A 23857-nucleotide genomic window follows, 5' to 3' on the forward strand; every position below is an offset into this window, starting at 1 on the left:
AACGCATGTCCGTATTCCTTTCACTTGTAACCCTTAGATCGATAAGGCTGATCTATGGAATAGGGGCTACCTTGACCTATAGAAACTCATCCCTCAAGATTTTTTTTTTTTTTTTAAGCCATCTGTGCCTCAGAATTCCTGATGAATTTTTTTTTTTCTTAATAATTATTTACTATTGTTTCCTTTTTTTTCTTTCCTTCTCATTTTTAACAAGGAAAATCCATGCCAAACCTCATTAGCACAACCTTAGAGGTGCAGGTGTAGGAGCTGGAAATCCAGCTGCCATCACAGCTTGTGCGGGGGCTGTCAGGAGGGCACAGCCGGGTCCTGCCCTGGGCTGCGACCCACAGAACGGGGCTGTCGGTACGAGCTGTCCCACCCTGTGCACGCAGGAGCGGCAGGACCGACGCTTGACTTCGACTTAGGCATTACCAGATTTTACAAGGCTGAGCTACGTGAGCATGATTTTTAATAGATCTTGCATTGAAGCAATACAAGTCAGAAGTTCCTGAAACCAAGGCAGTGCTGGTCTCAAACTGAGGGGGCTTTTTAGTGCATCTGAAGTGCTAATCAATTTTTTTTTTTAAATCAAATTTTTAAATAGATTTTATATTCCTTTTTTTTTTTCCCCTCCATTTTGTACTGATAGTTCTGTTTTGACTTGGTGCTTAGATTCCACATCTGGTCACTGTGAAATCCCAAGGAAGCTCCTTGTCTGGGTCTCAGTCACTGCATGAACAGCCTGCAAAGGGACTGGCTGGGTTTCAGGAGGCTCTGACGGTGACCTCTCACCGCACTGAGATGCCAAGGCAGAACTCGGACCCCACCTCAGAAAACCCTCCTCTGCCCCCTCGCATTGAAAAGTTTGACCGAAGTTCTTGGTTACGGCAGGAGGAAGACATTCCACCAAAGGTAACACTATCGCTCCTCACTTCTAGCACGTCAAAGAGGCAAACCCGAAGCTAAATCCCCACGGGATGATACTGTGCTTAGCGTCCTCTGGCAAAACAAATGGGCAGGACTGAGCCCACCCCCATGGCTCTATGGCTGGCACCGACCTGCCCGAGGTGCATTTCCCAAGGCAGCTTTTGCACAAGATTCTGGGAGTTGCACTTGGGTACACAAGGGGTGCTGCAAAATAGTGTTGCCCTCCAGCAAAGAAAGTTCTTGAGCCCGGACAGAGGCCAAAATAAATTAATTTCTCCTTTTCCTAGGGTTAAAAAAAAAACAAAACAATAAACAACTTCTGTTTAAATAGAATGATAGAAACATAAAATTTGTCACACTCAATAAGTCGGGTCCTTTTTGTCTGGCACTGTGCTTCCAGTTGCAATCAATATTTGATGGAAGACTTGTTAGGGCTCCAGCAGCTTTATGCCTTCATCGAAATTTTGACAGTGTCTGGCAGTACTTTTTTAATTAAGACTCTTCTGGACTGGTATTTCAATCACATTGTTTATACACCTTCCTTTTGCAAGAATTATAACTTGGCCATTAAAGTTCTCCTTATGGTGAATCAGTGCTCAGCCTGGGAGGATTTTTACAGGGAAAAAACGATTACAAATCCATTAGTAACAGTGAGGTGGTATTTGTTCCTGATTGAGAGGCAACTTTTCTATGTATTAGCAAAGTAAGTGACTTGCTTTTTAAAGAGCAAAATACCAGCCACCAGGTAAGCTTCCCTGTGCAAGGGATCTCTGGTGGTCTGTCATGAGTGTTAATAAAGTTCCTATTACTGCTGCCACCAAGCGAGAGGAGACATTGGTACTCAACTCAGAGGAAAAGCAAGGCAACAGCTCCTGGAGCTGTTCATGTCTTTTGTTCCTCTGTACTGCAGAAGGGTGGCTGCCTGGTTTTAACCTAATTTTGAAAAACCTCTTGCAATTTAAGGTTGGCTTTTACCTTATGTCCTTTGAGAAGGGCATCTCTTACCTGCAGTGATGTGCTATGCGATGAGACCACAGCACCTGCTTCTTTGATAAAAGGTGTTTTTCGACACTATGGAGTATTTTCCCCCTTTGACTGAGGGAACATGAGCTCTGGAAGGGGTCCCCATGTCACCTTTAAGGCCATCGTGTTGGCAGTAATACCCACAGGCATCTGACTTCACATTTTATTACCCAGATTGGGTTTGATGTGTTTGTAAGCGGGAAGGAAAGGACTGTCCCGTGAGGACGGGCTGGCTCTCTCTGTGGTCTGGGCTCTTGTTTCTGCCAGTGCTTATGGCTGGATGCTTCAGAGGAACGTAAGAATCTTCCCAGGTCCCAACTGCAGAGTACCCTACCTGAACAGGAGATTGTTTTTTAATGAGACAAGCTGTAGCTAGCAATGGCACAGAATATAAAGCTCACTGGCTCGCTAAATTTTTTTATCTTGCCTAACATAATTGCGTGTTTATTCTCAAAAAAAAAAAAACAAACAACCAAAAACCAAGTAACCCTTTTTTGGCTCATCCTGCTGAGCCTTTGGCCTCTCTATTACCTGGTGCAAGGTATTGCAGGGTGAGTATCATTGTGCTTTTCCACGTCAGTCTGTGCTGCTGGGGTTTGAGACCACGGTGCCTGCAGCTGGGTGGAGAGGCCCGAGCTCCCATGGGACACTACAGGGTCCAGGGTTATCTCCCAGAGCACCTGTGAGCTGCGGTTGGCTTTGGGCTCAACAAAGGTCATAGGGGTTTAATGTGGGTGTTAGATGGGTCAGTCTGTATCTTCCCACTGTCAGTCCTCTTGTTTGTCTATCAGTCAATACCATTTCTCTGCTGGTATGTGTTATATTTGAACTAGAGATGCTGAAAACTCCACTGTGGCTGCTGGAATGCATTTCAATCTGAATTTTACCTTAAAAATTACTTTTCTGGGTTTTGTTAGATTTAAATTATGTATATGTGTGTGTATGCATACACTCATTTTTGAAAAACTAAATGCCCTATTTGATGGTAGCTGGGCTGCTCTGCATGCTGCTTTGGGCTCCTCTGCCTGGAGCATCCCTGGCTGCACCTTTGCAGCTCATTTCTGTCTCACACCCAGGCAATTCCTCTAAAAGCAAAGAGCTTCTTGTTTTATAATTGCCATAAATAATCGCTTATCTCTTGGTGGGGAATCAGTTGTAAATCAAGGCCATGCTGAGAGGTGATCTCTCAGATGTGCTGACATGGTGGTGAGGGTGAATGTCTCTGTTCTTCTCCAGGTGCCTCAGCGAACCACTTCCATATCCCCTGCTCTAGCGAGGAAGAACTCCCCGGGCAACGGCAGCGCCCTGGGGCCCCGGCTGGGCTCCCAGCCCATTCGGGCCAGGTACGAACACCGGAGGGTGACAGGCAGGGGTGACCCCAGCACATTGCTGCTGCCTGCGTTCCTCCTGCATCGCCCAGCTGGGGAGCCCCAACACGGGCTGGGGTTTAGCACTGCTTTTGCTGACAAGAGATTTGCAATGCTGCTCTTGTCACTGGGTGAATTAGTTTTGTGTTCATTAGTATTCTGTACCAGCAGCAATCCCTGGAGGGTTTGCTCCCTGGGCTGAATCCATTCCTGGGTGTTGCAGGGCTTGGAGGTCGATGCTGCATCTGCTGCTGTGGGGTCAAACAGGAGTTTTTGTGCTCCCTTCAGTGGAATTAGGTTCTAGTTCTCCCAGTGTCACCTCTTGCATATAAGGGGATCTGTATAAGCTGGAGGGCAGATCTCAGTGATACATACCATACGTTTCCTACGAATCAGAGCAGCTTTTCAGAGATAATGACTGAGGAATGTGCTGGGGGACAGACACTGGTAGAGCTTGGTGAGATCTTCCTTAGATGTAGACCAAGGATTAAATTCCTTGTGGCTTCCTAGGACCAGGGCCTTTAGCTTAGCCAGATGCAGCTTTTCGGCACGGCGATGTGCCGGGTTGTGCTTCAGCACCCCGAGGAAGGATGCTGCACCACAGCAGCCATCCGACCTCTGCCGTGTCAGAGCTGTCCCTGCGCATGTTTAAACGAGCAGGCAAGTTGACAGGCTCAGAGCTGGATGGAAAAAACATGGTTTAGTCATACAAGAGCTTGTCTCTGGTTTGCAGAGCATCCTGAGCAGATCTAGATCTCAGAGAGGCAAATCTCAGGGTAAATATGTGTTCCACGTAGCCTTACACGATGGAACTCCTTGTTTCTTCTGCCTGCCTTGTCCTTTTAGGCTGGGGCCAAAAAAACAAAGGCTGGGATGTTTGTAACCATGTGCTGTCACCAGGTTTTAGCAAACACCTTTGTTTCCAGCCCAGCGCTCTGACAGGGGTAGCAGAAGGAGGAAGGATGGTTTTTGTTGTTGTTCTTTTTTTAAATTAGGGAGAAAAACCAGTCATATCATGGCTTGTTCCTCTCTATTGCTCAAGGCTGAAGCATTCTGAATTCTTGAAAATGTTATTTTAGTTAGCTGTTGCTTGAAAGTCAATTTAAAATGTGGAGGGATGTTGGACTGCATAGTCCTAGTAAGTGATGGTATTGAAAGTAAAAAGGATAATAGGAGCCTGGGATTCCTGGTGGATGTTGCCCAGTGTTTCCTGCAGCCCCCTGGTCCCAATCCTGGTCAGTGCAGGTAAACATCAAAAGTTTTCAAATACATTTAATGAGTTGATTTAGCTAAAGGACACATCAGCCATACAACATGAACTGGATGCCTTCAGTTTAAATAAAAATTGGAAATTATTAGGATGCTGCCATGTCTATTAAACTTAAGTATTCAGTGAAATTATTTCATATTTTATTTCTCTCACAGTAATGTAACATTTCTCCAGTTTTCATTCTAACTACTTCTACTGGTTCTTGATTTCCCCCATGCATAAATGTAAATATTATCAAAATATGCTATCTTTTATTTGTTACTCTATTGTAACAAATGAGGGGATATTTTCTTGCATACAGAAAGCTACTGTCTTGCTTTCATCATTTTAATACCCACCTGTGTCAATGCAAGATAACACTAAGCAGCGATTTTATATAATATTCATACCAAGCAGTGTCCAAACAATTCTGACGGTGACCCCATTACAGCAATGGGCCTTTACACAATTTTGAACCTCATGGTTTTTCTCCAAGGGACGCACCGTGCACACTCTGCACACCTTGCACTTCACGTGCACGGCCTCCGATTGCAATTGCATTGTGTCACATGGCAGTATTACTGCATAATTTTTATGTACACAAAGTCCCAATTGGACTTGATAAACCTTCCCATACATTCTTAACAGGACTTTAAATAATAAGATCACTTAACAGGAATATTGTATAAAGCCAAATTGCGTAACTCTGCATTGAACATGTCTTCCGATGTCATTTCAGTGCCAAACAAGAATTAATTTCCTACAGGCATCTGATACCCAGAGAGCTATTAGTCTCTCTTTGTGTATCAAGGACGCTTTTTATTCTAGATTTATGTATGTTCACAAGGGTGAGAGAAATCAAGGAAGGAAAGCAGATATCTGATGCAAGTTTGAACTGAAGCCATGAAAACTGGGAAGTGTGATTAAGTGGCAAGAGTAATCGGCAGCCTTGTTGCGAACTTGAGATCCTTTTGTCACTGAAATATTTCTTTCTCTGTCTAATGTTGATTTGCGAATTCCTGTTTTCATGATGCATATTGGTGGTTAATTCAAATAACTCCAGTGTTGTCCATCTACTGTCTGAAAGGGAATTCTGAGCAAAGAATCTTTTATATTTTTGTGAAGTTTTGCCAAATAAGAGTAGAAAGTTGCTCTAGCCGAGTCTTTTTATCACAGTTGTGATCCACCTCCATAAAGATGTTGAGTGCCTGATTTAGCTCCCATGGGTTTCAGTGGGTTTCAGGCTCAACAGCTGCAGGAGAGAAGACCTCAGCTCTGTCTTCTCCTGCAGAAGAGGTGTCCTCTCCCCTTCCAGCTGTCGCGCTCAGGGTGGGAAGGCTCTGAAGCCCTGGAGGTGCCTGCAGCACCATCTGAGGGTGCTTCTCTGGTTTGTGCTCCCACAGCAACCCGGACCTGCGGAGGACAGAGCCCATCGTGGAGAGCCCGCTGCAGAGGACCAGCAGCGGCAGCTCCTCCAGCTCCAGCACTCCCAGTTCCCAGCCCAGCTCCCAGGGTGGGTCCCAGCCCGGCTCCCAGGCTGGCTCCAGCGAGCGCAACAGAGTCAGAGGTGAGTGGTTGCTTCGTGACAACATCCCTGAGCACCAGATCTGCTTTCAGAGGCTTGTCTAATTAGCAGGATGGGCGAGAGGCCTGTGATCTTATGTATCTTATATCATGTATCTCATGATCTCCGTTTTTTTTAAAAAAATAAAAAATCAGAGGATTCATAATTTTTATGTCCTTCTGTGACCAACTGGCCTCCTGGCAAAGAGAGATGCCAGTGCTCCTTCTTGCCTGGATGCTGATGTAGGATGCCCATGGCAGCACCTGTTGCTCCCCTACTCTGCTGGAGCATTGCAGTGCCAAGTAACTTATACAGAAGGTGATGGGAGTTACGCTGTAGAGTTAAAATAAAAAAAAGAGAATCCCAGCATGGTGCTTCTCTTCATTGACCAAAGCTCACTTCTGCATCTTTGGGATTGTGTTACACTTTGAGTGCGTATCTTTTTTTTTCTCCTTTTTTTCCTTTTTTTTGTTTGTTTGTGAGCTCCAGCTTTGTGCAAAGCCTGAGATGGGAACAGAGGAGTGAATTAGCCTGTAAGAAGCTTTCTCTAAAGTGCTTCACCAGGCAGCCTCACTTGCACTAGGTTTATGTTTCTAGCCAAATTGTTCCCTCTTATCTTAGAGCCACTCTTAAAGATATTCCATTCCTCCATTTAATCACAGTAGGAGATGCTAAAGCACATACAGCCCATATATCTGCATTTCTGGCACAGCCTTGCAGTATAAATCCCCAGGGCTGAAGTGCATTAAAACAAGCGCTGCCTCCATGCTTTGAATTTTTTATGACTTGGCTGTAAAATGACGTGTCTGTTGTTGAAATCATCACTTCCGTAGGTAGTCAATAAAAGAACTTTGTCGACAATTGTCCTATTTGGTTTGGTTTTGTTTTTACTAATGAGGAGCCCTGTGACAAATGCTGTCCTAGCAATGTCAGATGCTGCAGAGCTTTTAATTTATCACATGCTCTGTTCTTGTGCAGAGTGAATTTGTTTCTTTAGTAGAAAAAAGGGCAGTCACACTGCGAGGGGGCTGGCTGTGGAGGCTGGGCTGGATTACGGCTTCTGTTGCTCTAAGGAGAGGCACTCCAGGTAGCCAAGCAGAGAGGAGGAACGGGAGGTGTTTTTGACACAACAGAAGCAAAACGTAGTGAAACTTTATTAGTTTGAACAAAAATGACCTATTTACAGAACATCCAGTCCTGCACGAGGGATTTCCTTGTCTGCTTTCACCACCATCTTCCTGCATTTCCTGGGCAAATAGAATCATATCAAGGTCATTGAGTCCAACCATAACCTAACTCTAGCACTAAACCATGTCCCTAAGAACCTCATCTACACGTCTTCTAAACACCTCCAGGGATGGTGACTCCACCACTTCCCTGGGCAGCCTGTTCCAATGCCGGACAACCCTTTCTATTAAAACATTTTTCCTAATATCCAATCTAGACCTGGCATAACTTGAGGCCATTTCTTTTTGTCCTAAGAGCTGGGGAAGGGGCTGCCAGGGCTCTGGCACAAGAGAGGTAATGGGGATAATGAAGCCCTCCATGCCCACCCATGCTGGGTGACAGGATGCAGCAACAGCTTTCGGCAGCATTTTAACTCCCCCCCTCTCTGCTTGCCTTTCACCCAGGTAACGCCAAGCCAGAAGGGTCCCCTGTGCTGACCCATGAGCCCAGCAAGGTAAAGCAGGAGGACAACAGGGACGTGACGCGACCCAGCCGACCCGCTGTGAGTCTGAAACCATTTCCTGTGGGAACGTTACCAGACGGCTTGGCCATGTTTCCCTTTGGGGCGGTAGCACAACTGTGGGGACCCCAAAAAAGGGGCTAGTACTGCTGCTGCTCCAGCAAAAAGGCTGGAAAGCGGTGATACAGCGAAAGCCTGTGGGAGATTTGGATGCTTAAGAGAATGCATGAGTTTTTATCAGGAGCGCCCAAGTCTAGGGGAAAGCACTTAAGCCTGTGTTTTCACGTGAAGCAGATGCTTAAGGGCTTTGCTAGCTTGGGCGCGGTGGTTGCTGACGGCACATTGTTGTGTTCCGCGCTGCATGTCGCCCCGCAGCAGCCCGATGGAGGGATGCTCTGCTCGGGGAAGCTGGGCCACTGGCCCCCGACAGCCTTCCCAGCTTAAAACCAAACCTGGTAGTGGTCTCTGCACACTCCTGTTTTATTATTCTGAGCAAAATCTCATCCGAAATGTTTCCTCCTGGTTTAATGCTGTTGACATTTGTACTTTAAAACTGTAGAGTCGGTCTAATAACGCAATTAATTTCCACTGCTTCTCTTCTTTAATGTGTATTAATGTTTTGTTGATTATGTTTTTTTCTCTACACTCCACAGCGTTGAGCTAACAATTCTAATTTTATTTCTAACCTGCTTGCCCTTCCTCTGGCTTTTTCCTGTCCCGATCTGTTTCCTCTGATGCTGATTATTCTTCCTTTACCCACAGAGCTATAAGAAAGCTATAGATGAGGTTAGTGATATCTTTTCTCAGTGGGTCATGCCTATGCAAGGTTGACTAGTTAGCGCTTAATATCAAACTGTTTTTCTTGGTGCTGACATTGAAAAGGTGGTGATACAATCTCGGGTCGGATGGGAAAGTGAACGATCACGTTTCAGCGTCGGGAGCCTGCCTGCGGGGAGGGGAGCGGCGATGCCAGTGGGTTCTTCTGAAACCCACTGGCCAGACCACTTGCATGGAGGCTGTGGCAAGGAGCACCCCAACCAATGTTCACACGCTGAGCAAATGGTGCTGCTGTTGTTGGGCATATTTGAAACAGAAAGAGCAAAAATGAAGGTTTCTGGTGCCGGTGGAGGTGGTTGGGGCAGCCTGCGCCACTCACCACGTTCTGCTCTCAGATGCAGCCCCCGCTGCCTGCTGATTTCAGTGGGGCCATTGAGTTACGTTTGAAATGCAATTTAAGGCTAATTTGAATTAAGGAACTTTGCAAATAAAGGAAAACAGAGCAGTGGAATATAGTAACTTATTCATTCTCACAGAATCATTTTGGTTGGAAAAGACCTTTAAGATGGTAGAGTCCAACTGTTAACCCAACACTGCCAAGTCCACCTCTAAAGCATAACCTTAAGAACCTCATCTACATGTCTTTTAAACACTTCCATGGATGGTGAATCCACCACTTCAGTGGGCAGCCTGTTCCACTGCTTCACAACCCTTTCTGTGAAGAGATTTTTTTGTAATATCCAATCTAAACCTCCCCTGGTGCAACTTGAGGCCATTTCCTCTTGTCCTATCGCTTGTTACTTGGGAGAAGAGACCAGCACCCTCCATGCTACAACCTCCTTTCAGGTAGTTGTAGAGAGTGAGGTCTCCCCTCAGTTTCCTTTTCTCCATGGACCAGACCATTAGCTGTAAAACCAGAGTCGGCTGAGCTAGTTTAGATGTTGATGGACAATGCTGGTCTTTGCCCTTCCTCTTAAAAAATAAGAGTTCCAAATTACACCTGTTTTCATCATATGGTAATATTTTAAATGTGTGTGTATCTGGCAATGGTGAATGTTTAAATGTTCATGGGAAAAGACCAAACATTACTGATTTAGTGTTTAACTTGCCTCACACGTGCATCGCTATGCACACACTGCTGATACTGGTCTGTAATGGAAAACGCCAGTTTCAGCAGCCTTTCCCTCAACTTTTTTCCTCTAAAAATAGAAAATACGAAAGAAGAAAGATTTGCTGGTTAGTTAACTTGTTCTCTTGGATAAAACATGAGCAATGCGTTTTGTTTAATGAGGTGCTTTGTTAAGAAAAAAGCACATAAATCAGTGTCTAAAAAGAGGCAGTGCGTGTGCTAAATTCAAGTTCAATGAGCTATGTGATTTTGGAAACCAGTCTGACTTGATTTCAGCAAGTATTAAATTTAAACAAGTCATCGTAATTAAAAGTAATTAAAGACCACTAATGCTGCTAACTTGTGTACTGTGTCACCCTCAATACTAACATTTCAAACACATATCGAACTACAGAGCACTTTCTTTCTAGTTGTCAGGTTGGTTTTGGTCCAAGAGCAACTCAGTGAAGCTGTTTAATCCTACAAAGTGCTCATTACTTACAGAAAATGGTAGCATCAAAGAATTAACCATCCTGAGGCAAAGCTTTAACTAGGAAATATGAGTTATCTGATGATATTGTCTGGGACTGTTATTGGTATTATAACTTCCAAATTTGTTATTAAAAACCAATTAAGCAGATTTTTAAAATACTTGGCTGTCTTATAGTAATGGCCAAAGAAGGCTGATAGGGTGACTTGAAACACATTACATTGGAAGGTGCAAAAAAGAAGTAATTTTCCTAGTCCATCACTATGATGAGTAAGGATTTATGGCTAGTCCTGCACTGCAGGAATTTCAGCTGCAGTTTTAAGAGGCTTTTACACAGTCCTAAAGTCCTTTTTAAAGTTGAGAAGGCTTTAATCCAACTCAAAGGCAAGTGCTCAATAAAGAACGAATTTTATACTCTAAATGGAAAGCATTGTTAGGCTGCTGTAATTTTCACTGCTTCTTATTTAAGAAACAATCTTATCATAGTAGCTGCTACAGTGTTAATTAAAATAATTAGTTGTCGTGACTGCAGATTTGACTGTATTTCAGTCCTGAACATGTTGACATTGAAAATAAGCTCTTTAGGTACCATATTCTCTCTTTAACCATGATAAAGAACCTTTTTCTAAAAATACAGAGAGTGTTTGGAGAGGGATATATAATACCCATCACAGGATATTCCTGCTGGGAAGCAGGAATTGATCCTGTTTTTTAAAAAATAGGGCAGACCTGAGAGCAGAATGTGGGGCTGTCACTGATGGGAGCCTGCCGGGAGGTGTGGGTCACCAATCACCAGAGTTACAAACTGCTTGCAAAATATTCCTGCTTCACAATTGAAAAATAAACTGAGTTTGCATCTCAGCTGTAGAGGTTTTCCATCGTTTTCTTCACGTGTCGACAGGATAGATTTTTAAGAGCTCCCTTTGCAACCATAATTAATATTGCCGTAGTCGCCCTGCTGGAACGGTAAACTGGAAATGCAGTGAATGAGAGTATGGCCGTAAGACAATTGTGGAATTTAGTCTTTTTTCAATGAGTTTCTTTCTCCCTAATCCTTTATCTCTGACCGAATGCACTGATGCCTACCTCGGTCACTAATATAGGGAGAAATGGTAAGACTGACAATTGCGATGCTTTGTTCGTCATGTGCATGTGTTGTGCGACAGAGTTCTCTAACCCATTCTAATTCGAGCTCTCATGCTTTTCTGCCCTACTGCTTCCCCCTGCATTGCTATAAAAGCATGTAAGATAACAAAAAGTCTCTTTTCTACACGGTGCCTGCCATGTTCCTTGTTTTGAAATAGCAGTGTCTATTTTATATGACTGTCGGGTCTGAGACCTCATCAAAGTCATGGTAAACTGAAAAATTACTACTAGGCTTTGAGACTGCTCCTATCTTGTTTTTCTAGTTTCAAAGATTATTTATTTATTTATTTATTTTGTTTCCCCATTAGCTTGTAGGCTGCCACATTTCACATAAAGTGCTTAATGGGTCCCGCTGAGGGATTTTTTTTTTTTAATTTTATTTTATTTTTTGAGCTGGGCGCTTCTCCTTGTGCTCCTCACGCCTCTTGGCAGCCGAGACTCACCACGGAAGCAGCTCTTGGTGTGGGGATTGCACCACTCCATGGGAGATGCTGTCATTGCTTCCTTCCCAAATGCATTTATTACAGAATAAATACAATTACAGGGTCTTCTTTGAGGAGTTTGAAAGAAGAGAAAACCCTGCAGGAGAAATTCTCCGAGCCAATCTTTGAAATGACGTTGTTTTCCAGTTTACTATGATGGTGACTGAACTTCACCTTTTCCAACAAATACAATTTTGTCGTGTATATACATATAAGTGTGTGTATATATATGCACATACACATTCCAAACAGAAAAAGAAGAGGTTGGCTATTTTTTTCAGTGAGCGTAAATCAGTTTTGTTTTGTTTAATAAATGCTACATGCTACAAACATTGTCTTACGTCCGTCTCATGTTTGTAACAACTCTGTAAAGCTATTTCTCGTTGCTCGTGCTGCTAGCATTGGCTTTTGAAGAGATGTACATGACATTCTTCTTGCTTTAAATATAATAGCCGTCACTTTATTGTTTTGTTGCCCCCATCCCCTTTAGGATCTGACGGCCTTAGCGAAAGAGTTGAGGGAGCTGCGCATCGAAGAAACCAATCGGCCCCTGAAGAAGGTGACTGACTATTCCTCCTCCAGCGAGGAGTCGGAAAGCAGTGAGGAGGAGGAGGAGGATGGTGAGAACGAGACGCACGATGGGACCGTGCCCGTCAGTGACATCCCACGGCTTATGTAAGGAGCGCTTTCATTCTGGGGGGCAAACTGTGAAACCGTGGTGTGTCTCGGTCTGGAGGAGCAGTAGCTGTGGTGTGGGACATGTCCAAAGCACGTTGGTGTTTGGTGGCTGGCACTGGGAATGGCATCACGGTTGTAAGGGATAATTTACTCAGATAAGTCTTCTTTGTGGTTCAAACTAGATACTTAATGGGAAAAAGTGAATTACTTACACTGCACATTCAGTGAACTTAGACTCTAAGTGATGGATCTGTTTGCTGATGAGCAAAGTGGGTTTTTGGCCAGAGTGGACGCACCTGACTTCATCCACACCTTGGTTCCAGCTCTGTCCAGGTCTCTCCTGCTGCAGGATAAGCCCATCCATCATTTTGTGTCCCAGTGAATGGGGGGACCATTTACTCCTTCCATCTCTTGCATCTCCACCTTTTCTCCATCTGAAGACTGTGATGACTCTCTTCACCTCCCTCTTCTCGGGGCAATATAAGGCACTGTTTGCTCATGTCCAGGGATTTCTTGCAGGATGCCACTGAAATTTGGGACCTTGGGGCTACCACAGCCATTCATTCACTCCCTGTATGTTCTCAAAATTAACCTCCTTTGCCTCTGCTTTCTTATTTCTAAAACTGGAATAATTGTGTTATTTCCTCTAGACATGAAGAAAAAATTCTTTGCACTGAGGGTGGTGAAACAGTGGAACAGGTTTCCCAGAGAGGTGGTAGATGGGAATATCTCCCTGGAGACATCCCAGGCCAGGCTGGATGGGGCTCTGAGCAACCTGATCTGGGTGAAGATGTCCCTGCTCATTGCAGGGTGTTGGACTAGATGAGCTTTGATGGTCCCTTCCAACCCAAACTATTCTATGATTTTATGATTTTCACATCTTTTGATGGTGTTGAAGTGAAGGAAGGTGGTGTGAGCTTCTCATGTGAAAGGTGCCGCAGATTTATGGGACACTGTTGTTTTGGGTGCTTTGGTGACGCCTGCCCAATTGTATGTTTGAGGATCCACTATCAAGCCATTCTCACCTTGGGGTCCCCAGTGCTCACATCTTGCGTCAGACCAGCAACCTCCTTGATTAATGTGGACTTGATTTGGCTTTTTACGTTACCAAGCTCCCTCATGAGCCCCTGGGCATTGACAAGTAGGAGTGCAGGGGGATGATGTGTTAAAGGGTGAATTATTTCATATTGATGGAAAGCAACTGATCTGTGTGGCTTCTAAAGGCAAAGTAACAGGTCTCATCAGCAACATCTTCATAACCACTGTCGGCATTTCCCAGCACACAGGCAGGGTTGGGATATCCAGAGGCATTTCAGCATTTGTTTTTTGTTTTGTTTTGAATTATATTTAAGCAGCTGGTTTGCTAAGAGCATAATAATAAAGTAACGGTAGCTGCTTACCACCTGTGACATGCACTCTCAGGCAGTTCTAAAATCTGATACGCATGAGAATGAGTTCCAGCGTCTGTCCTGAGAAAGGAGCACAGAAATAAACTTGAGGTGAAATAATGGCTTAGGGATACATCTCTACCTGGAAAACAGCAGAAAGCTGCAGGACCCAACCTGTACGCCTGCCTGCACCTCCTCTGAACTCCATCCCTCCCTTGTTGTCTTTTGTCGTTAGGTGTTCTCATGCACTGCTCTTTCTTCAGGTGTTGAGATGGAAAATAAAGGGAGTAATGTTTTTTTTTGTTTTAACTTTCTGAAGTAGAAAAAATTATGTAAGGTAGAGTGGGACTGCAACTCCTTGTTACCTGTTTGTCAGTGCTCTTTGTAGGGCACCCCGCGATGAAGAAGGTGCTTCTCTTTGGTCTCTGTGCTCTGTCTGTAGTGTATCAACCTGACCCTGGTCCTGTATTTCTAACAGCATAAATAATTTTCCCATAAATGTAAGTGGATATATTTTCTAATTTTTTCCTCCTGTGGGATACAAAGCCTTACCTTTATTGAAGTAATACTGTATTAGAGGATTTCTCATCTAGTTCAGTAAAGGAACTATCCATCATTAATGCTTTTCCATTCTGTCTTCAGACCAACAGGAATTCCTGGAAACAATGAGCCGTACAACCTGGGAATGGTGACAACCCATGGGCTAGAGACTTCCCATGCAGATACGTTTAGCAATATTTCAAGGGAAGGGACTTTAATGGTGAGGGAGGTAAGTTGTAAAACAAATATTTCCATGGAGCATCTTCAGGAGGTTTTGCCCATGTAAGCACAAAAACTAACAGTGCTGTGTGTCCGGAACACAAAATGACTGAGTAAATTGTGCTCGTTAGTGCTCTCATTAATACAATTTACACTCGGAGCAAATGTGACAAGTGCAAATGTTTCTTAGAACTACAAACAGCAGTGAATAGTAATGCCAGGGCACGGTGGGGAAGTGGCCCATACAAATGACTCTTCCGTAATCCCACCATAGCTCCAAGCAACAGAAGTTATTTTCGATTTACAGCACTTCGTTCAAACACTTGGAACCTGGCCCAAAGTTTCCCCTCTTCTTCCCAACCTTTGTCAAGACGTATGCAGTGTTTGTGGAGCATTTGGAGGCTTTTACCAGGCGCTGGTCCTGCTCGGGGAGGTCCAAGTCCCCCTCCCCACCAGCCAGCTGTCCTGTGAGCCAGCTGCAGGGGGCACTGGGCATCCCAGCGGGATGTGCACCCCTGTCCCCAGCTCCGGTGGGAGCGGTCCTGATGGATGGTGCTGCAGGAGTGAGGTGAAGGAGGCACATTCATTTGGCTGTGGAAGATCTCCCCTGGTGCTTCTTGGTTTCCTGGTTGCTGGAACATGCTGGTGATGCTGCTGGAAACGCAGATGGGTCGCAGGTCTCCTGGTGAGGGGACAGTTAGTAAAACAGGGGAGTCACTTTCCTGCCAGCATGTAAAGGAGGTGGATGGGAGAGGAGAAGGAGGGAGGGAGGTTTGGAGTCAGTAATCACAAAGGAGGCATGTTTAGATCAAATGTAAACTAGACTTGAGCAGCATTTAATTCTTAATTCCGTTTACGTAAAATATTCACATATGAAGGGAAAAAAAAATGAATGCAACTTGAAAGAGAGGAAGTAGTTAGCAAAAGAAGTCACAGTGTGCTTGCTGCCTTTCTCTGGGAGTTTTGGGGGTGGGCAGCAATGCAAAGCCCACCCCATCCCATCCCTCGCTGGCATGGAGCTGTTCAGAGTAGGGTCCCGCAGCCTGGGCAGCTCCTCTACGCATCCTTGTAGCAGGGAGGGTGATGTGATTCAGAACAAGTCACCGCTGTAACAGGCAGCTATTTCTGAAGTGAACTTGGTGTTTAGCATTGCAGCTGTAAAATACGTGCCACACCAGCAAGACCATGTGAGAAAACAGTGATGCAGAAAGGTTTAAAAGCCGCAGGCAAGACAAGCAGCTGGGAAACCTCTTTGGGAGGAGGGAGTGTAGTAAGAAGTCCAGACTGCAACCTTGTGCTGGGTGCTTATTCTTTGCACCCAGACACTGGTGTAGCGGTCAAGGGACTCACTGAGATCAGCAGTCTTTGAGCAGAGGGTTTTTCACTCTTTGGTAGGACAGCAAGGTGGTTGAAGGTAATGGTAATGAGTGATCAAAAGATAAATGGTGTCAGGACTGGTCAGAAACATGGTGACCCTGTTCAGAGGGAGTTTTCCACTAATCCCAGTAAAGGGACAAGTCTGTGTAGCAATCTCATTGATGTGCTCCAGATAGGTGGGGTTCATCAAAATTGCAAATATCTCAAAATGATAAGCACGGATGGGAGAAACTTCCCAGCGCTTGCCTTGCACAAGGTGAGGATGGAGAGGAAGGGAAGCCCCAGGAACCTTGTGCACAGAGCGGGATGCTGATGGTTCTGCCGATGCTGCGGCTGTTCACTGCTGGTTTGGGTTACGGAAACATGCGATGGGGGCTGTGTTGGCATTTGCAGTCAGGCTACTCACTGCTGGAGCTGTGCAAAGCCGTCCAGGCTAACGCGGATCCAGGGGTCATATTCTGCTGTTGATGTGGCTGGAGGCCACATGGGAGGAGAACTGGCCATGGGGTTTGCACCCATGGTGGCAAGAGCAGAATCTGCCCTACATTCCTTGTCTCAAAATGACAGTGGTCAGGCTTCTCTCGCTGTAATGTGGCTAATTACTCTGTACTGACATTGTGATTAATCCTGTCTTTATTCTGGTGAAGGGCTGGGTTGGTTTGCTGCTTGCCAGGTTGCATGGGGATGGAAACAGAGAGGGTCCTTCTCCTGCGCTTGCTCTGGGAACTGGGGGACTGCTAACGACTGGGTTTTATTTGTTTTGTTTTGTTTTTCTCTTCTTTTTCTCTTTCCCTCCTTTCCCCCCTCCCCCTTCTCTTTCTTCCTCATGCCTTGTGTCTCTGCAGACCTCTGGTGAAAAAAAGCGTTCTGGCCACACAGCCAGCAATGGCTTTGCAGGTCACATCAATCTCCCTGACCTGGTGCAGCAAAGCCACTCGCCAGCGGGCACACCGACCGAGGCCCTGGGGCGAGTCTCCACGCATGCGCAGGACATGGACTCGGTGCCTGAAGTAGGTGGTGGGGGGGCTCCTCTTTCTCCTTTTGCATTGCTTTAAACAAGTATTAACATCTCTGCCCCGTAAAGGGGCTTTCCTGCTTTCCTCCCTGGCTTTCTTGGCTCTTCTCTCTCTCTGTTTCTGGTCCACGTGGGTGAGTGTAGGGGAAATACGAGGGGATCTGATGGGTGTTTGCTATATGGGTCTGTGGCTGATGGTAGAAATGCACATTAGGTCTTCTCTCAAGCCCACCAGCTGGAGTTTTGGTGGTGATGGCTTGAATGCTGCCAACTGATGTGAAAGTCCCTGGGGTTTTTTTGGCATTTGGAAACATGAGAAAATTACGAGAGCCAGTGGTGCTGTTAACTTGAACTGGGCCCATCCGTGTGATCTCGGGTACTTAGTGTGACTCAAGATTAGCAAAAACCAAAGCCAACAAAATGCTGGATAGTTCTTCCAATTAGCAAAAATATGCATGTGTTTAAAATTGTGTGTTTCCAGTCATGGCAAAGTATTTCTCCCTGGTAGCTGTTTTACAGGGACACAATTGAGTATTAACGTTGTATAAGGTGTAAAAAGTCCTAGAAAGTCTAAGATGTGACACATAAGACGAGGGGACCAATGTGTCCCGCTTACTGTTGCCAGCTGTGGGAACCAGACGCATAGTCCTGTTTTCCCGTGAGAAATTAACCCATTTGGTGCTAAATAAGGTATTTTATTTGATTTTTTTTCTTTCCATTTTGTTGGTTATACATCAAAAGTTCTGTCATCATATTCTCTTTCATAGAAATGAGGTCCTCATTTCTTGGTTTACTTTTACTAGCAGTATAAAAATAGAATTGCTTGGAATTGTGCATTGATAAAACATAAGAACATATGGTATGTGACTTGACCTCAAGGTTTTATCCGTTTCCTCGTCGCGTTTAAAAGCGACGATGAGAGAGTTGATCTGAACATAGCACCTTCCACGGTCATCCTGGGACTGCTTAAACACGGGCAAGGATTTGGTTTAAATATACTCATTTATAGAATACCAACCAAGAAGATCTTTTACATTTCTAAAACTGAAATTTTAGTGCTGACTGAGCTGGGAGTGGGTGTAAGTGGAAACTTAGGAATTTATTTCGCAGGCTTCCAGGTGACTCATGGTGCTGTGAGCAGAAACAAGGGAGCGAGCACAACCTCAGCCTGCAGCTCGATGCTGTCTCTGTAGGCCACCATGGAGGTTTATGGGAGGTTGAACAGGACCTGGAGGAAGATGAGGCCTTAATATTTAAATAAGGGACTTAGAAGATATTAAAACCCCAGCTTCTTAGGAGAACAGCTGAATCTTAGCAAAGAAAATAAATGTTCAGTGTATTGGGATGAGGGGCTTTTTGTAATTTGTTTGTCAGAAAGCAACATGGCTCTCATCTGGAAAGCATCCCTGTAAACACTAAGGTTTCCCCTCCTTGAATTGTTGGTGCTTTATGGAACACACATCCAGCACAGGGATGGAAAAAAACCCCCCACACAAACAAAAAAGTGGTTTTCTTGGATATGAAAGAAGCACAAAGTAGTGAGTTTATCTTACATGCACACACAAATACGGCCGCACTGTGCATGTAAATGTGCTGTCTGTCCCTGCAGCCTTGCCTGCCGCAGGCTGTTAACTCCTTCCATGGGTCTCAGTTACCCTGTACTTTTTGGAAATACGTCCTGTTTCCATGGAAACAGGTGGGCTGGCAGAGATGTGGAGATGGGAGGGCAGTGGGAGGTGCTGCATGGTTTTGGCAGGCGCGGGGCATGGATACTGGCTCACCTCGGTGCCACCTTGATAAGTCTGAACCACCAGGATGCTCCCACACACAATGATTTTTTGCTGCTAAATCTCTTTGTGGCCCGACAGAGGACAGGTACGAGGCCAGCCCAGTTTTGGTGTGGATGTTTTGGGGTGGAGGGGTTCCCTATGTCACATCTTCCCATGGCACAGGCTGCTCCCCAAAGCAGTCGTCAGCACCGGGGCTGTGGTGGTGACATTGGGCACGGGGAGCAGCCTGGGGGTTGGGGACTCGGTGATGTGAGAGATGAGGAAGATTTATTTCCAGGAAGGAAAATGTCCCGAGGAAGAAAAGTGTGAGCAGTACTGCTGCTGTGGAATAACTTGGGTTTTGCTGCTGTCGCAGCTCTTAACAGAGGTCCGACATATCCTGGGTAAATACTGGAGTAGGAAAAATAAGCTGCTCCATGAGTTGGAAAAATCATGTCATTTTGGCTCCCAAGGCAAGGATTTCCTTTTGCTTGAGAGAAGGTCTTAGCCCCATTTTCTGCTTTAACAAAGCAATGGCTTTAAAAAGAAAAGAACATGATGTTGCAGTTTGTTCCTCCTTGAATTCCCTTAGCAAAGTTTTGGCTGTGACATTCCTTATGATAACTTCAGGTTATGTTTTTTTAGCTTAGAAATGGCTCTTTCTGCAATCCTACCTGCAATGCTTTAGAAAATGTAGAACACTTCACTGAAGTTGCATGAGGTGTGCTGAGGACCAGACTCCGGGGGGGATGGAGCAATGTGGGGAATCCCATCTCCTGACGACCCTGAGTATCCAAGGCATTTTTAAACATTCCCTTTGCAAAAGCTCTTCCTAAAGCACCACACAGCTCACCCCCAGCCTTCCCTGCCTGTGGGTGTATTACATGCAGACAAATCGGTTTTTACCTGCATTGACTTTTGCCTCTGGCCCTGCGGCTGCTCCGCTAACTGGTCTCATGGCTGTGCTGTGCTTCTGCCCACGGGAAGAGAGCAGAGCTGGGCCCTGCTCGTTTTCTCTCATTTTCTGTTGCTTATGGGCACTCACAAATCCAGTGTAATATTTTTCCTGATTAGTTGTGGGGGTGGAGTTCATAGAGGGCCTGAAAAGGGCACCACAGGGGCAGGTTCTGTGTCTGCTAATTATAAAGTCTTACATGTACACACATACACAAAGTTACTGTTATTTCTGTGCTCTGAGCTCTCTCTTTGCTGTTTATTTTCCAGTATGGAATGGGAAGTAGCACCAAAGCCTCTTTCACCCCCTTTGTGGACACCAGAGTGTATCAGACCTCGCCTACTGATGAAGATGAAGATGAGGATGAAGAGTCATCTGCCACTGGTAGGCAGCAACGTGGCCAGTTTGAGAGGGGAGAGCCTTGTGGAAACCAGGTTGTGGAGCCTGGCTAACCCCACTGAACCTCTTCCACATTTTACTCACTCTTGTCTACACATTGCTCATGTTGCATCCTTGTGCTCTCCCATTTCCATCCAACTCCTTCTCCCCCCAGCAGCAAAATGCCACCAGAAAGGTCTGGGAGATAACAGGGATCAGCAGAAATCCACCCATTCGTCTGCCCAGGTAGTCAGGAGAAATATTCCTGGCAGAACTGGGAGGTGGAAATTTCTCCAAAAAACTGACAGTTGCTCAGAAGTCATTGAAAACAGGTGGATGTGGGCAGGTGGGCAGCAAATATTGCTGGTCAGCTTGGTAGGCAGAGATGGAGGTTTGGGGATATCACCTGCTGATGGGCTTGGTGTTGGTTCTAACCTTTGAGAGAATCCTGATGATCCCTCTCCAGACTGGTAGCTTGTAACGTAGTGATGACTCCCCATCAGGAAATAAATGAAATATTGTCTTCCTATCCCAAAAAAAAAGGTGAAGGAAGAGTTAATCCGTCATATGTCCCTGTCTTGTTGTGTTGCCTGGCCAGCCCTGTTCACCAGTGAGCTGCTCAGACAGGAGCAGGCCAAGCTGAACGAAGCCCGGAAGATCTCGGTGGTGAACGTCAACCCCACCAACATCCGTCCACACAGTGACACCCCGGAGATACGAAAGTACAAGAAGCGCTTCAACTCGGAGATACTCTGCGCTGCTTTATGGGGTAAGCTTCAAGCTTTGCCCTCAGCAAAGCTCTCCAGACTGTGTGACTGGTGATGAAACACGGAGGCATCATTGTGAAGCTGAGCCCTTGCCTCTCGTTGTCCCTTTCTCCATTCTGGGCAAGACTAATGTCCCCAGGTCCCTGTGCTGTAAGGGTGACCCTCCATGTTGATGGGAAGATCACGGCTTTAGCTGAGATGGGTCATTCTCAGTGGTAGCAGAGAGGAGCTTGAGGTGTTGTGTGTTGTCCTTGTTAGCAACCGTGGTTCTCAGTGCCCATTGCCCTCCCCTCTTCAGGTGTGAATCTGCTGGTGGGCACAGAAAACGGCCTGATGCTGCTGGATCGAAGCGGGCAAGGGAAGGTCTACAACCTCATCAACAGACGGCGATTTCAACAGATGGACGTACTCGAGGGTCTTAACGTACTTGTGACAATATCAGGTACGTCTTCTGTGCTCTAACCCCATTGCTCACCTTCTCACATGTATGCCCTCAGTGATCCAGCTCAGACAAAACTTGCCCTCTGCTGTCAGGGGAGCTCCCAGGGAAGGTTGGAGGTGGTTTATTGCAGAATCAAAGGTGTTAGATCTTCAAGAATGCCTTCGAGAGCAGTTTGCTTCCATTGCCTGCCAGGTCTGTTCTGTCCACCTTTAGCCGGGAAGGGAAGGTGCAGGAGACAGGCAGATAGCGCAGCAAGGTTGGGTAGTCATGGCTTGAGGGGGCAGCAAGCTGGGCTTTTGGTGGGTCTGTTTGGCTGTAGCCAAGTGAGCCACGAACCACAGTTTCAGGACTCCAGCTCAGACCACAGCTGTGCTCACGGTGCCCAAGCATCATGAGGGCCACAGGTTTGTCACTGTCCTGTGTTCAACCAGGAGCTCCTGAGCTCTCACGTCAGGCTCATGGGATGATTTCGGGCAAAAAAAAAAATTAAAAATTCTGTAGTCCAGTCTCCCAGCAAAGCACCCAGCATTATCCCTGCAGAGCATCCCCATGAAGCACATGGGTTATGGAGCCATGGCAGAGCCTTCTCCTGCTGATACCTGCCCCGCAAAGCTCACGGAGGACAGCAGGAGAAGTGCTAGTTAGGAAAATTGCTTAATCATAGAATAGTTTGGGTTGGAAGGGACCTTCAAAGCTCATCCAATCCAACCCCTGCCATGAGCAGGGACATCTTCACCCAGATCATGTTGCTTAGAGTCCTGTCCAGCTTGCCCTTGATGTCTCCAGGGATGAGGCATCCACCACCTCTCTGGCCACTCCGCATTTGCTGGCAAATTCCTGCTTCCTTTATTCAGGCAGGCCTTTTTAAAAATGCTGCTTCATCATCATCTCTGCAGTTCTCCTGTGGTTTTAGGGATCCAGCTGTAGGAGGATGGCAGGGGTAGCACTGCCCAGGGAGTACCAGCCCCTGAGATGGTTCTGAGGACAAGCCCTCTGGACTTGTGGAAACCCACGAGGAGACAGACTCCTGGTTTATGGTTTGGGTGTTCTTTGTCTGGTTTATAGCCAGATCACCGCCATCCAAGAGCTGTGCAGAAATTTGGCAGTCCCTCAGCACTGCAGAGCCCAGCACTGGGCTTCTCAGCAAATAGCACTGCCTGTCACAGACCAAGGAGCTTGTGTGTTGGTTCCAGGGTGAAATTAATGTTGTATGAAGGAGAAAAGTAGGAAAGAAGCCAAGTAGTTGAGCGGTTGGGTACAACATGAGCTGTAAGAGAGCTGGGGTTGTGACCCCACTGTGCCCAACCATCTTTCTGTGAACGCTGATTTATAGGAAAAAGAACATTGCTAGCCTGTGGGAAGCAAGATCCCAGCTCTGCCAGCATCCACCTGCAGTCTGGGAGACGGACATCTGGGTTCTGCTTTCTATACATTATTTCCAAAGAGAAAGAAAGAAAATAAAAGAAAAAAGCCCAACCAAAAAAACCACACTAAATTACTATTTTCAACTTCATTGTGAAATGAAGTTAAATTTTATGGTCACGTGAGTGAATCATCTTCTGAGTGAAAAAGTGAAAATAAGTGCTGAAATCTCAAGATTTCCCATGCACACACGTGCTGCTTTGACAGAGACATTTCGTTCGCCAACAGGAAAGAAGAACAAGCTGCGCGTGTACTATCTCTCCTGGCTGAGAAACAGGATTTTACACAACGACCCTGAGGTGGAGAAGAAGCAGGGCTGGATCACGGTCGGGGACCTGGAGGGATGCATCCACTACAAAGTCGGTGAGTGGACTCTCTGGAAAAAAATGTCTGGAGGGATGCATTTTTATTCTCTAGTCTTAGATCTGACATGACAGTTTCTCTTAATAGTATGGGTAGACTACAACCACAAATAAATTTGGTATTCATCTATATGTATGAGATGGATGCTGTACCAAATGAGAACCAACAGAGAGACAGCCTGAGAAGCTGTTCCCGGAGATGAGTTGTTTGGTCTTGTTGGAAAGAAAGTGAATGTTTTTTAAATGAATTTTATTTTCATTTTAGTGAAATATGAAAGAATCAAGTTCTTGGTGATTGCCTTAAAGAATGCTGTAGAGATCTATGCTTGGGCTCCTAAACCATATCACAAGTTTATGGCATTTAAGGTATGTTTATCTTTTAACCAAAATACACTCTGTCATTGTAAATACATGAGATTTCTTTACTATCTAGAGCTGAAAAGCATCTTGCTTAAATAGCTGAGCTCCTCAGGATGCCTGGCGGACATGGAGATGGGAAACATTCTGGCTGAAGAGATGGGATACATTCTGCTCATGGCTAACAATTAAGTGTTAATGTTGAGCTTATGCTGGCAGGCTTTACTTGGGAAGTTTGCAGAAAGATGACCCAAAGCGCATGAGTAAAACTGAGTTGGGTTTTTGATGGGGGGGCTGTGGGGTTTTTGACATCTAATTTTTCACATATAGTCTGAAAATAGGCTGGTACTATCTTACATTTTTCTTTT

At 45.6% G+C, this 23857-nt stretch overlaps 1 protein-coding gene across 6 annotated transcripts in view; it reads left to right on the forward strand.

The window, feature by feature from the left end:
• TNIK (TRAF2 and NCK interacting kinase) overlaps positions 1–23857 on the forward strand; it is a 159485-nt gene that overhangs the window by 129897 nt on the left and 5731 nt on the right. For 2 of the 6 annotated variants that reach the window (XM_082054931.1, XM_082054933.1), the window contains 13 exons: positions 673–912; positions 3187–3293; positions 5970–6133; positions 7762–7859; positions 8580–8603; positions 12311–12495; positions 14529–14655; positions 16868–17032; positions 20031–20145; positions 20738–20908; positions 21205–21348; positions 22999–23133; positions 23398–23498. In XM_082054931.1, coding sequence (XP_081911057.1) covers positions 673–912; positions 3187–3293; positions 5970–6133; positions 7762–7859; positions 8580–8603; positions 12311–12495; positions 14529–14655; positions 16868–17032; positions 20031–20145; positions 20738–20908; positions 21205–21348; positions 22999–23133; positions 23398–23498 — 1776 coding nt within the window. The remainder of the gene's footprint in view (positions 1–672; positions 913–3186; positions 3294–5969; positions 6134–7761; positions 7860–8579; positions 8604–12310; positions 12496–14528; positions 14656–16867; positions 17033–20030; positions 20146–20737; positions 20909–21204; positions 21349–22998; positions 23134–23397; positions 23499–23857) is intronic. The other 4 variants (XM_082054932.1, XM_082054934.1, XM_082054935.1 and 1 more) reach the window with 3 other exon arrangements.

This window comes from Streptopelia decaocto, assembly GCF_964273445.1.
Source record: "Streptopelia decaocto genome assembly, chromosome: 6".
Lineage (NCBI taxonomy): Eukaryota > Metazoa > Chordata > Aves > Columbiformes > Columbidae > Streptopelia > Streptopelia decaocto.